At 38.6% G+C, this 14,321-nt stretch overlaps 1 protein-coding gene across 1 annotated transcript in view; it reads left to right on the forward strand.

Annotated features, from left to right (window-relative positions):
- The window catches only part of brca2 (BRCA2 DNA repair associated), a 144,394-nt gene extending 131,622 nt beyond the window's left edge, over window positions 1-12,772 (forward strand). Inside the window, exons 25-26 of the mRNA XM_043692705.1 lie at window positions 3,566-3,715; window positions 11,507-12,772. Of these exons, the coding sequence (XP_043548640.1) occupies window positions 3,566-3,715; window positions 11,507-12,619 (1,263 nt within the window). The 3' untranslated portion in view covers window positions 12,620-12,772. The remainder of the gene's footprint in view (window positions 1-3,565; window positions 3,716-11,506) is intronic.
- The last annotated feature ends 1,549 nt before the right edge of the window (window positions 12,773-14,321 follow it).

Consider the following 14,321-nt stretch of genomic DNA (forward strand, 5'->3'; position numbering starts at 1 on the left):
TTATTTATATAAATGATTTTTGATGAGAATAAAGAAGGCATGGGGTTAGTAAGTTTGCAGACAACACCAAAATTGGTGGTATATTAGACAGTGAAGAAAGTTTTCTAAGATTACAAGGAGATCTTGATCAAATGGGTCAATGGGCTAAAAAATGGCAGATGGAGTTCAATCTGGATACATGCGAGGTATTGCATTTTGGTCAGACAAGGGTAGGACTTATCCAATTAATGGTAGAGCCTTGGGCAGTGTTGTAGAACTGAGGGACCGAGGGATGCAGGTACATAATTCTTCGAACTTTGTGTCACACATGGACAAGGTGGTTAAGAAGGTGTTTGTCATGTTTGCCTTCATTGCTCAGTACTTTGAGTATAGGAATGGGAAGTCACGTTGAGGTTGGTTGTCTGTACTGGACATTGGTGCGGCCTCTTCTAGAATATTGTGTCCAGTTCTAGTCACCCAGTTGTAGGAAGGATATTATCAAGTTGGAGTGGGTTAAGAAGAGACTTACCAGGGCATTCCCAGGTATGGAAGGTTTCGGTTATAAAGAAAGGGTGGATAGGTGGGACTTTCTTTCACTGGAGCATAGGAAGTTGAGAGGCAACCTGATGGAAGTTTATAAAATAATGAGCGGTGTAGATAGGGTAGTTGTCTTTTCCCTAGGATGGGAAATTTCAGGACTAAGGGGCACATTTTTAAGATGATTGGAGAGATTATTAAAAAAAAAAATGAGGCAAGGTTTTTACACAGCAGATAGTTCACACGTGAAATGAACTTAAGGAGGTGGTGGATGCCGGTACAATTACAATGATTAAAAGATGTTAGGATAGATACATGAATAGGAAAGGTTCGGAGGGATATGGGCTAGGAGCAGGCAGGTGGGACTTGTTTGCGATTATGTTTGGCATGAACTGGTTGGACCGAAGGGCCTGTTTCCGTGCTGTATGACGCTGTATAAAGATAACAATTACGAAATTAATATCATCATTTGTGCACTAGTGTGAAAGAAAGGTGTTGATATGGGTTATGTGAACCTGAATATATAATAAGACAAATTCCTCCTCTTGCTCTTAAGGCAGTGATATTAACTCTTACACTTGAAACTCTGTTGTGTTGAAATCCTGGTTCAGTGGAGATTACAGAAGCTGTACGAAGCATATTTAAAATGTCGTGTCAATATGGTGAAGCTATTACACATGCATAACCAGCTAAATAGAGCTAAACAATTCTGCAACCAATGGATCAGACCTGAGCTCTCGTGATGTCACATCCAGACGTGAGTGGTGATGGACAATTAAACAACTCTCTGGAGGATGAGGGTCCACAAACATTCTCATGTAGAACGATGGGAGAGCCCAGTACATCAGTGCAAAGGAATAAAGCTGAAGCACTTAGCACTTCTGGCTGAAGATTGTTCTGTGGAAGATCCATCTAGGTCCACTCCACAGGTCTCCAGCATCACAGATGCCTGTCTGAGCCAACTTGATCCCCACAGTGTGAAAGCAAGTCATTTGGTCCATCATGTCTACACTGACCCTCTAAAGGGCATCTAACCCTATTCCTATATGCTGCATTTCCCATGGCTAATCCACCTAGCCTGCACATCCCTGGACACTGTGGGCAATTTAGCATGGCCAATCCACCCTTAACCAGCACATCTTTGGATTGTGGGAAGAAACTAGAGCACTCCGAGAAAACCCACACAGGCACTGAGAGAATGTGTAAACTCCACACAGGCTGGATTCGAACCCAGCACCCTGGCATTGTGTGGTAGCAATACTAACCACTGAGCCACTGGGCCGACTTATAATCTACATGATTCCAAGAAACAACTGAAACTCCTGGATACTACAAAGGCTGTGTGCTTTGACAAGATTCCAGCAATAGTTTTGAAACACTGTGCTGTCAAACTATTCCAGTATAGTTATAACACTAGTATCTATTTGACAATGTGAAAAATTGTCCAGGTATGTCCTGTCCACAAAAACAGGACATATCCCGTCCAGCCAATTACTGCTCCATTACCAGTCAATGATGGAAGGGGTTATTAACTGTGCTTCTCAATGATACCCACTGTTTTAAGGGCAACAGAAAATGGGGCAATAAATGCTGGCCAAGCCAGTAAAGCCCACATCCCATGATTGAGTAAAAATAAAATTTCCATTAAATAGGAGGAGTTATATAGAATATTTTGGTGATACTGAAAAATTGTACCATTTTATTTTTTTCCCTGAACAAATTGAATGTATATATAAAACAAGAAGTTTTCCCAGCATACTCCACTTACTTGCACCAATAAATTGCATTTGTGCAGTCCATTTAATATAAGTCACTATGCAAACAGGAGTTAGAAAAATTGAGCGGAGCTAAGGAGCGATCATCAGAAGCTTGATCAGGATCAAGAGGATGTGATTTGAAGAGCTAGACGCATGAAATGGAGTGGAGGAACAAAAGACACAAGAGAAGCAGTTTGTTCAGTCAGAGATAGTGAACCTAGTGTGTGCTTGCAAAGGTAGATTGAAATGAAACCAAGGAGAGGTTTAAAGACTCGGGATTTCAAATTTAGTTTGTTGTATATAGGATATTTTGAGGTAAAGATGAGCAATGTTGCTGAGATGGCAATAAAATGCCTTCATGGATAAAGGAGGTTATAGCCACCAGACAGTTGGCTGCTGATCTCTCCCCTCTTGGACAGCAACCTGGAGTCTAACTAGTGATTGCACTGCTGCCTTCTCAAGGCCGTAAGATATAGGAACAGAATTAAGCCATTTGGTCCATCATGTCTGCTCCGCCATTCAAGCATGGCTGATGTTTCTCAACCCTGTTCTCCTTCCTTTACCCTGTAACCTTTGGTCCCCTTACTAATCAAGAAGTTAGCTGTCTCTGTCTTAAATGCACTCAGTGACTTGGCCTCTACACAGCCTTCTGAGACAGATTTCCACCGATTCGCTACCCTCTCTAGCAGAAGAAGTTGCTCTTTATCTCAGTTCTGAAGTGCCATCAGTTCACTTGAGGCTGTGCCCTTGGGTCCTAGTTTCTTCTAATGGAGGCATCTTCTCCATATCCCACACTATCCAAACTCCTCCGTATTCTGTAAGTTTCAATGAGATGCCCCCTCACTTTTGTAAACTGTCATCGAGTACAGACCCAGAATCCTCAACCGCTCCTCATTTGACAAACACTTCAATCCCAGGATCCTTCTTATGAACCTCCTTTGGGCTCCCTCCAACACCAGCACATCCATATGGCCCAAAACTGTTCGCAATATTATGTAAGCATCTGACCAGAATCTTATTCAGTCTCAGCAGTACATCCCTACTGTTGAATTCTAGCTCTCTTGAAGTTAATGCCAACATTACATTTGCCTTCCTCAATGTCAACTGAACCTGCATATTGATTTTTTTTTGATTTTCTCACTAAACATTCCAGCCACTTTAGATCAGTTTTATGCAATTGTAACCAGCTAAGCAATTGAAGGAGCGTATTCTTAATTTATTTTTCTACCATAAACTTCAAAAATGAAATGCTCATTGGAAAAGATTTTCCAATTTATGTATTCTTGCTGCAGAATCTACAGAGTTTCATTAAGAAAACTGAGGAAAAGGTGATGACTGTGCTTGAAACAGTAAATACTCCAAGGACATCCAGAGATTTGGGTACTCATCCATTTGTTCCTACTCAAAGGATATCGGGCTCTGTTTCAGATAGTAGCACTCTGGTATGTGTATATGCATTCTGTTTCTGCAAACAGTTTTTACTATATGTAATTTGTTTTATTCGCTAGTTGTTCCTCAAAAACACTTGTAGACAGATAAATCTTTAACAATGAAATAAAGTAACTAATATGATCAACATATCTATCAAACATTTTAAACAAGGAGAAATTCATTCCAGGATACATTGATTATTAAATAACTGCCGTGATTCATTTGCAACACATGACAAAACTAAACCTAGAAGGGTGGTATTGCTGGAAGAATTGCAAGGTAAGCTTTAAATTATAAAGCAGTTCCTTAAGAGTTATAATCTCTGAACCATACACAAATTGGCTTAGGAGTAGAAGAATAAAGGTAATTATTATGTAGCTAAAGGACTGTTGTGGCAAAGAGAGATTCCTTTGTTTCCGTGCTATACATCTGTATGACTCTATGATTCCTTTAAAAGGTACTCTAGAGACAGGAAGAATCTGCAGTTGGGATTGGCTCCACTTGAAACTGGATTGGGCAAATGAACCAGTGGAAAGGTGACAGGTTTTAAACTAGTGTTGACAATAATCATTACCAGTTTAAATATAAAATGGCAGGAGAACACAGCACATTGATGACAAGTGTTGAGATTTGAAACAGGAGTGTAAAAAGATGATTAAACATGCAATGAGAGGAAATCCTGTTAAGATGAGTTACAGTGTCTGCACAACAATGCGCACAGTATTCATAAGCGATCTAGAATTAACCATGGATTGAGAACCATCAGACATAATAGGAATTACTCCAACTTTGCAAAGAAAATTCAAGATGGGGAATAAAATATTACTATGTCTGACACACATTTTAAAAAGGTAGAGGAGGAAAGTGGAGCGGTGAGTCGCCATATCTACTTGGAATAACAACAGTTCTGTGAAGATGTACTAAACTAATACCTTGAATGAGCAGCTTGCCTTATGAGGAAAGGCTAGACAAGCTAGAATTGTATCCTTTGGAGTTTAGAACAGTCAGATTCGACTTAATTGAAACATATAAGATCGTGAGGGAACTTGATCAGGTGGATTTTGAAAGGATGTTTCCTCTTTCAAAAAATCTACAACTATGATCATAATTTAAAAATAAGGGAGTGCCTATTTAAAAGTGCAGTGACTCTGTGAGTAGGAAATCTTAGGCGTTCTCTTCCTCAAAATGGCCCAATGGGCAAAGAAGTGGCAGATGGAGTTTAATTCACATAACTGTGAGGTGCTGCATTTTGGGAAAGCAAATCTTAGCAGGATGTATACATTTAATGGTAAGGTGCTAGGGAGTGTTACTGAACAAAGAGACCTAGGAGTGCAGGTTCATAGCTCCTTGAAAGTAGAGTCGCAGGTAGATAGGATAGTGAAGAAGGCATTTGGTATGCTTTCTTTTATTGGTCAGAGTATTGAGTACAGGAGTTAGGAAGTCATGTTGCGACAGGATATTGGTTAGGCCGCTGTTGGAATATTGCGTGCAATTCTGGTCTCCTTCCTATTGGAAAGATGTTGTGAAACTTGAAAGGGTTCAGAAAAGATTTACAAGGATGTTGCTAGGGTCGGAGGATCTGAGTTATAGGGAGAGGCTGAATAGGCCGGTGCTGTTTTCCATGGAGCGTCGGAGGCTGAGGGGTGACCTTAGAGGTTTACAAAATTATGAGGGGCATGGATAGGGTAAGTAGACAAAGTCTTTTCCTTGGGGTTGGGGAGTCCAGAACTAGAGGGCATAGGTTTAGGGTGAGGGGGGAAAGATATAAAAGAGACCTAAGGGGCAACTTTTTCACACAAGGTGATATGTGTATGACATGAGCTGCTAGAGGAAGTGGTGGAGGCTGGTACAATTGCAACAATTAAGAGATATTTAGATGGGTATATAAATAGGAAGAGATTGGAGGGATATGGCCCAGGTGCTGGCAGGTGGGACTAGATTGGGTTGGGATATCTGGTTGGCATGAATGGGTTGGACCGAAGGGTCTGTTTCCATGCTGTACATCACTATGACTACACAGGTAGATAGATTCTTGATTGCCAAGGGTTTGAAAGATTATCCGGGTCAGAACATGGAGCTGAGGTTAAAGTCAGATTTCTTTGAATGGTGGAGCAGACTTACTCTTGTTCCTTGTTCATGTGAGTAGAAGAAAGATATGCAGTCATCAGCAATACAAAAGTAAAATTCATATGAATAGAGATAAAGGTTAACAAAGGATCTGTCACATCTTCAAAGGTGTAGCCTACAGACCATCTTTTGGAAGAGACTGAGAGGGAGAAATATGCAGGCAAGTTAGTGGATTCCATTTAAAAATAAAACATGCAGTAATAATCAAGATCTCAATCACCCTGATATTCATTCAACAAAAGTAATAGGTAATGAGGATAAGGAAATAGATTCCTACAATGTGTACAGGATTCTTTTCTAATCCAGTATGTGAAAAGCAGTATGTACAAAGTAAGATTCTCTGGATTTGGTACTGAAGAATGCACCAGGACAGGTAAGAGAACTCAAAGTAGGGAAGTGTCTAGGTTTTAGTGGCCATATTGTAAAGCATTTTCAGACGATGGTAGAAAAAGACTCAAACAAAAAATAAGTTAATAGTTTAGTAATTGAAATGAGGTCAATGAAGTAGACCTCAGAGTGGGTTTCCCGATTGTGGCTGTTAATCTGGACCAATCAGGGAGTCCTGGCTGACAGATATAAACTAGAATGTCAGAAGAGAGAGAAAAAATAAACTAGAATGTCAGAAGTTCTGCTCACTCAGAGCTGGATCAGTGTCAGGGGCTCTCCACGTGCAGATAAAGGGTGATTTGGTGACGGGATACCGGCCTCTGTGGAGTTACTTGAAATAGATTAGAGAAAAGCTGATTTTGAGAGGCTATGAATTGAAATTGGTAAAATAAAGTAGGCAACTATTAACTAACGACAACTAGAGAAATAGTGGAAATGTTTTTAACTTGGAGCAAAGTGCAGGGAAAATGTATTCCACAAAAAGGGCAATTTCTATTCAATACTGATGGAACACCATCGATGAATAATTTGAGGGTTATAAGAGAGACTATTCAGATGGTCGAGGAATTCATAATAAGCAAGAGTACAAAGATTAGGAAAGAAGACAGCAAAACAATTAAGGCAACAAAGAACTATGGAACCAATTGAGAAACATGAGACAAACCAATGAACTTTAACAGGAATGTCAAGAAAATAAAAAAGGCTGTGCTGGAACTATGTTAGATGGAGCATGCAGATTAACATCATAGGTAATTAAACAGACATGACAAAAAAAAAGTTTTTGCTTTGGTTTTCACCAAAGAGATGAAGTAGGAAGACAGCATAATGAGAAGAGTGTATTTAGATTTTTTTTAATAAAATGGGATCTTTCAACAAACTAATGTCGAGATCTTTAATTTCTTTCTTCTCCTTTTTGGTTGGAACTGTGAGCTGTTAATTGAAAATAACCTTTGGACTGCAAGCAGCAACTTGTTTTTTTTTAAACTGGTTTGTTCATGGGACCTTGCCTGTGAAGTTAATTGTGGTTTGATTATTATTCAAAGAACACTGTTGTTTCAGCTCCAGAGATGTGTTATGCTGAAAGGCTGACAAACATTTGGACATTAAAAGGGGCTATCACGGGGAGGCCTGTGCTAACCAGTCTGACAGAATGTGTTAGAAACAACATAATGCAAAGCCAATGTTTCTTCTTAAGTCGAGGCTGTGGCTCTAAAAGCTGCTGGTGGGAGTCATGGTTGTTTTCTAGTTATCCTCCTTTATCGTTTTATTAAAAGTTAGAAGAACAGAATTCCAGTTACAAGGAAAATGTAAATATCCCCCATAGCCAACTGAATGCTATTTTATTGATTGGTGTTTTCAAAACTCAAGCAAAATGCAAGCCAATGTGCCAGTGGAATTATGCATAATTAAAACTGCTTAAGTGAACTGGCCAGTTACATGTCTTAATTATTCTTTCAGTGTATCCTTTAACTGTGTCTATGTTCAATGACGATTGGTTTTAAATCATAGACATTAATTAAGGGGGTGATGGCCTAGTGTTATTGTCACTAGACTATTAATCCAGAGACCCAGCTAATGTTTTGGGGACCTGGGTTCAAATTCTGCCAATAAAAATCTGGAATTAAGAGTCTTATGGAATTAAGAGATCATGAAACCATTGATGGTTGTCATAAAAACACATTTGATTCACTCATGCTCTTTGGGGAAGGAAACTGCTGTCCTTATCAAGTCTGGCCTTCATGTGGTTGACTTTTAACTGCATTCTGGGCAATTAGGATACTTAAGGCAATTAACCGCTGGCCTGGTCAGTGGCACCCACTCACCATGAATAAATATATAAAAAGCACATTAATTATATTATCTTGTTTAATTTTGCTCTTTGGATGATTAATAGATTGTTAATTTTTGTTTCAGCTATAAACCTGACACTGATATGTTATTCTTAAAACCTGATTAGGAACCTTTGGATTAATTTTGAGGGTCATTGAACATTTTGATTTTACATGTTGCAAATACAGAGATAGGGAGGATGATTTGACTTGCTGTTTCCTTAACATAATACAAAAACAAATTCCTTATAATTAATGTCTAGATGGATTGATGCAGGTAGTCATTCACACTAATTTAATAATTCACTAGAAAGATTGTAACGTCAGAACACTGGTAGATGCATTGTGAGATGCATTAAAAGTCCATGTTTTAGAAGAATTTTTTTCGTTGAGTAGAAACGAAAATGAGGAAGATTGATACTAGACCTGTATTGAACCTTGGATTATGTACAGTTCTCATTGCCATATAAAACTAAGGATATAGACACTCTGGAGAGGGCACAGTGAATTTACATGAATAATTTCATGTTTGGGTAAATTTACTATAAAACGAATTAAAAGATTGTGTCTCTTGTTGAGGGAAGAAATGCTGGTGGGTGATCTAATAGAGGCTTTTAAAATTATAGAGGATTTGGATAGAATGAATACAGAGAGCATACTTTCTGATTAGTAGGAGCATACCAAGAGGGAATTCAGAAGAAATGTCTCTGCCCGAAGAGCAATCAAAGTGTGGAATGAACTATCACTGGCAATGGTTGAAGTGAATTATGTAGTAAGGTGTCAAGGAACTATAGTAAAACTAGAATGACTAGGATTCAGAGGGAAACATTCTGTTGGTTAGAGTCATGGCTCGCACGAAGGAAGATGTTTGAGGGTGATGGATAGCTGTCATCTCAGCTCAGGGCATCTCTGCAGATGTTCCGTAGATTAGTATCCTAGGTCCAACCATCTTCAGTGGCTTCATGATTGACCTTCCCTTTGTCAAATGGTCATAAGTAGCAATATGCAGTCATCAGCAAACAGTGAGCACTATTTGTCACTTCTCAAATACTGAAGCAGTTTGTGTCCAAATGCAAGACCTCAAGAATATTCAGGTTTGAACTGACAAGTGGCAAGTAAAACTTGCCCCTTCAAGTGCCAGATAGTGACCATCTCCCACAAGAGAGCATATAATGTGATATTAATCTAGTATTACTATCCCTTAATCCCCTATAAACAAAATGCTGGGTTTTACCATTGATTAGATACTGAACTAACTATATAAATACTGTGACTGCAAGAGCAAAAGAGAGGCTAGGAATTTTGCAGGAAGTAACTTTTCTCCTGACTTCTCAAGGTGTGTCCATCATCTACAAAGTACAAATCAGAGTAGATGCTACTGCCTGGAAGAGTGCAGCTCCAACAATATTCATTATCCATAATGAGGTTTGGCACTCTACAGGACAAAGCAGCCTGCTTGATTGATGCCAAATTAACTAAAGTTCACTGCCTCCTCCACCAACTATCACCAGCTGTACTGTATATTATATGCCACAGTGCTTATACAGAACTTTTCAAATTCACTGCTGCTGTCATCCAAAAGGACAAGGAAAGCATATATGTGGAAACACCATGCTTACAAGTTCCCCTCCAAGCCATTCACTATCATGACTTAGAAAGACATTGTTCCTTCAGTGTTGGTGGAAGTCCCTAACAGATTTAGAATAACCTTGATCATTATTGTCACATGCACTCAAATGAGTGCAGTGAAAAATTCATAATGTTGCCTCTCTGTGCCATTTAGGTATAGGGTACCTAGGTGCAGGTACTTTGTATTGTTACAGAATTGAAATAGTTTAAAAAAAAGACTAGAATGGGAATACCGAGTTTTAAAAGTCCACAATGAGAATAAAAAGTATCTTTAAAGTACTCAAGTTGTAGTCCTTTTTCACCATGCCCACTGGGCTTCAGGACACAAAGCCTCACTGCCTCCACATGCAGGCCTCTGCCACGGACTCGCCTCCAGAACTCAGTCCTATGACGGGCCTGGCCTTGCTCTGCTCCCGCTCAGGCCTCCAGCTGCGACTCACTTCTGGGACTCGGCCTGTGCTCACTCTGCTCCTTCAGCCGACCAGCATCTTCTCAAGAGTAACTGGGGATTGGCAATAATGCTGGTCCAGCCAGCAAGGTCCACATCTCATTCATTTAGGCGATATAAAGTATTAGGATACCAGAGAGGGTTACAATGGTAAATTTAGGTGTCAAAAGAAAAGAGGAGGCTCAAAACAAGCATAAAGGTAGCATTGATTGATTTGAATGGATTATATTCTCTGTCATCCAGTTTAATTATTCATGGACATAAACAAAATATTTTAAAGAGCATTTGTTTTGAAGTGTAGTAATTTGGAGAAGTGAAATAAGCTGCCAATTCATGGGAACAAAATCCAATTCAAAGTCTGAAAGCTACTAGATTTAATAGATGATTCAGTGGTTCTGCTGTCACCTAAAAGCACATCAACTTGATGATCTGCAGTAAGCAAAAGACTGACCTTATCGAGGTTTACGAAATCATGAGGGGCATGAATATGGTAAATAGTCAAGGTCTTTTCTCTGGGGTGGGGGAGTCCAGAACTAGAGGGCATAGATTTAAGGTGAGAGGGGAAAATTTAAAAGGGACCTCTGGCAACTTCATGCAGAGGGTGGTGTATGAATGGAATGAGCTGCCAGAGGAAGTGGTGGAGGCTGATACAATTGCAACATTTAAAAAGACATCTAGGTGGGTGTATAAATAGCATTGGTTTAGAGGGTTAGGGGCCAAGGGCTGGCAAATGGGATTAGATTAGTTTAGAATGTCTGGTCTGCGTGGACGAGTTGAACCGAAGGGTTTATTTCTGTGCTGTATATCTCAAATGCCTTCAGTAATCTCAGGAAAGCTGCTTGTTTCTTTGGATAATCTTTAAGGTTCAAAAGTGCCAGAGATCTTGTATGATATTATATAATTAATAGAGAATATGCATTTTATATAGTGATATTAACCATAGTAAAATGTTTCAAGGTTTATCACAGGAATATAATTATACAATTTGACAATGAGTAAAGAAAGATGTATTGGGACAATTGATATAAACAAAAAACTTGGTCAAAGATGATTTTTTAAATGTCTTAGAGGGAGAGAGGTTAAAGGATGGAATTTCAGAACTTAGATGGGCTGGTTCTGTAGATGGAAGAATGACGTGGGTGGTGAACAAGAAACAATAGTTAGAGTTGAGAGTGTGCTGCTGGAAAAGCACAGCAAGTCAGGCAGCATTCGAGGAATAGGAGAATTGACATTCCGGGCAGTTACTGTTACAAGTTTAGAGAAGATTAGACTTTTTTTAAACCACAGATTCTGTTGGATCAGTTCTTTAAAGGTTAACAGGACAGTGTTTCATGGATTTGTTCATTGCCAATGTATATTTTTCTTTTTATGCCCCTTTTTAGCATACACCATCTAATTCTGAAAGTAAGAAACAGATACTTTCACCATCTGTAGAATTTGGATCGGGACCTGCTTTGTGTATTACAGAAGCAACATCTAGTGATTCGATAGCAAATTTGAAGAAGAAGAAACTTAGTTTTTTGTCTCGGATTCCTTCTCCTGCTCCATTGTCTCCCCTTTGTAGTTCTGTTTCACCAGCTGTACAGAAAGGCTTTAAACCACCAAGGCGATGTGTTATCCCTCAAAACCATGAAGCAACAATTCAAGCTGGAACTAATAAACTTTCCTCTTTGAAGAGAACTGCAGTTTCCAAAATAGCTGATGATAATTGGGTCACGGATGAAGAACTTGCAATGATAAACACTCAGGCACTTCGAGAAGGTTGGGAAAATGGACACAGTAAAAATGAGGAAGGAAAGATTACAAAGACACAAATGATCATTCCAAAGAGTATTACCTTTTCATCTGAAAATATTAAAAGTCACCTTGACATTAATCTTGGGTCTCAAACTTCAAAAATAGCTGAGGACAACTGGGTTACAGATGAGGAACTTGCAATGATAAATACACAGGCACTTTTTGAAGGTTGTGCTAATGAGAGCAATGAAAGGGACAGAGAAAAGATTCAAAGATCCCAAATTGTCAGTAGTAGGAACCTTGCCTTATTGCCACAAAATGGTGAATTTGGGAGCAAAGTTTCCAAGATTGTTAATAATTCGATTACAGATGAAGAACTTGCGATGACAAATATACAAGTGCCTTGTGAATGTTGTGTTAACGGGAGCTGTGAAAATAACAAGGGCTCATGTGAAAAGGTGCAAATTGTCAGTTCTAATGACTCTACATCTTTGCAGCAAAATGACGAAACATTGCTTGAATGTGAATTTGAGACAGTCATTGCTTCACTAAATAAAAGTTCACCTGTTGTCTCTCAGTCCAAAAGAAGGCGCACAAATGAAATTAATATGGGAAATTCAAATGAAGACACTTGTCAATCTGAAAGAAAAATTGGCCCTGCACAAAACACTGGTTGCGACAAAGTTGAAGCTCAGGTTGAGGATGATTTACATAACAAACAGGTTTTGCCTTGTAAATGGCAGAGGAATAGAAAATAAAAATTGAGGTTCTTTTCCACTACATTTAGAGTACATATTGTTGAGGACTGAATGTTCTATTTAAAGTGATCTATGCTCTGGTGTTCCCTACATTAGTGTGTAAGGTTTGTAAATGCAACTTGTACTGGTTTTGAATAAACTATTTTCTTTATAGAGACTGTCAGAATGTATTGTAATTTCATACCTTTAAATGTTTTAACAGTTTACCAACTGTACATTTTAGCTACAAGCTAAATAATCACAGGAATATTACTACTTCCTACTAGTTGTAAATTTACTCTGAAATAGATATTCTCAATATAGTTCTTGGTCACAGGATAACATTACTAGTGTCTGAACACTAATTTGCAGTATAATTCATGAATGATGAATAATATCAATTCTTCAGTAGGGATATTAAACCAAGGTTCAAAACTAAGGCAGATAGCCAGGGTAAAAAGATGGGTTTATTAGCCTGTGCTTTTAAAAGAGAGATGGATGCGGAAACAAAACTGCAATTGTTTCAGTAAATATAATTTCACTATTAAAGAAAGGAAAAAGAAACTCAAACAACAGGCTAATTTACAAAATGCTAGAATGCATTAAAGAAGTCTATAATAGGATCTGTTAAGCAAGAACAGTTGAAGTAACAAAATATAAGTAGGCAACTTGGATTCAGTGGATTAACAGCATGGAAGCAGACCCTTCAGTCCAATTATGTACTTATCCAAATGTCTTTTAAATGTTGCAATTGTGCCTGCCTCCACTGCTTCCTCTGACAGTTCATTCCATACGCAAACCACTCGCTGGCTTTTTAAAAAAAAAGTTTCCCCAGATGTCCTTTTTTAAAACTTTCTCCTCTCACTTTAAAAACATGCCCCCTGTTCTTGAACTCTACCACCTTACAGAAAAGACCTTTGCTATTCACCTTATCTATGCCCTGATGATTTTATAAACTACTATAAGCTTTACCCCTCAACCTCCCATGCTCCAGTGGAAAGAACTCTCAACCCTCCATTCAGACATTGTGGTACACATAGGTAGGACAAGGAATGAGGTTTTGCAGGTGCACTATGAGGAGCTGGAAAAAAAGGATCATATGTTTGGTCTACAATCTATAGACTTATCAGCTGAGCCAGGAACAAATTGACAGGACATTGTGGCTCAAACACTACTGTAGTAGAACTGGATTCTGGTTTGTAGAGTATTGTCACTGATAAATGGGAGAGTAGGATTTACACCATTGGAATGGTATTTATCTAAGTCTTACTGTGACCAGTATTCCAGTGAGCCACATAACTAGAGGCAGTTCTAGATTGAATAGTAGGAGCAAGGGATCAAATTTGAGAAGATGTAATAAATCGAGAAGAGATGAGGTAAGGGAGAAAGTTATTAAAATGGAAATTGAGCAATTGACTGACCGAAAGGAATAGAAAGTTTTAAAAAAAAAACTAAGGCTACAAAAGTAATAAAAGGACAAAATTAAAAGCTTAATATCTGAATACAACTAGCATTTGAAATAGAATTGGTGAACAGAAAGCAGGTAGAGGTAAATGCAAGTGGTTCCATTTTTGAGTCCATTCATACATAAATTTGTATATAAGTCAGAATCAATGCAGGATAGTATAAAATAGCTGCTCGTAAATATAAGGCGAAGTTCAAATATTGGAGCTTTAAAATTATTATTAAAATGCCCCTGTATGGGATTGCCTCCATAAGTAAG

Source organism: Chiloscyllium plagiosum, chromosome 6 (assembly GCF_004010195.1).
Source record: "Chiloscyllium plagiosum isolate BGI_BamShark_2017 chromosome 6, ASM401019v2, whole genome shotgun sequence".
In the NCBI taxonomy this organism is placed as follows: domain Eukaryota; kingdom Metazoa; phylum Chordata; class Chondrichthyes; order Orectolobiformes; family Hemiscylliidae; genus Chiloscyllium; species Chiloscyllium plagiosum.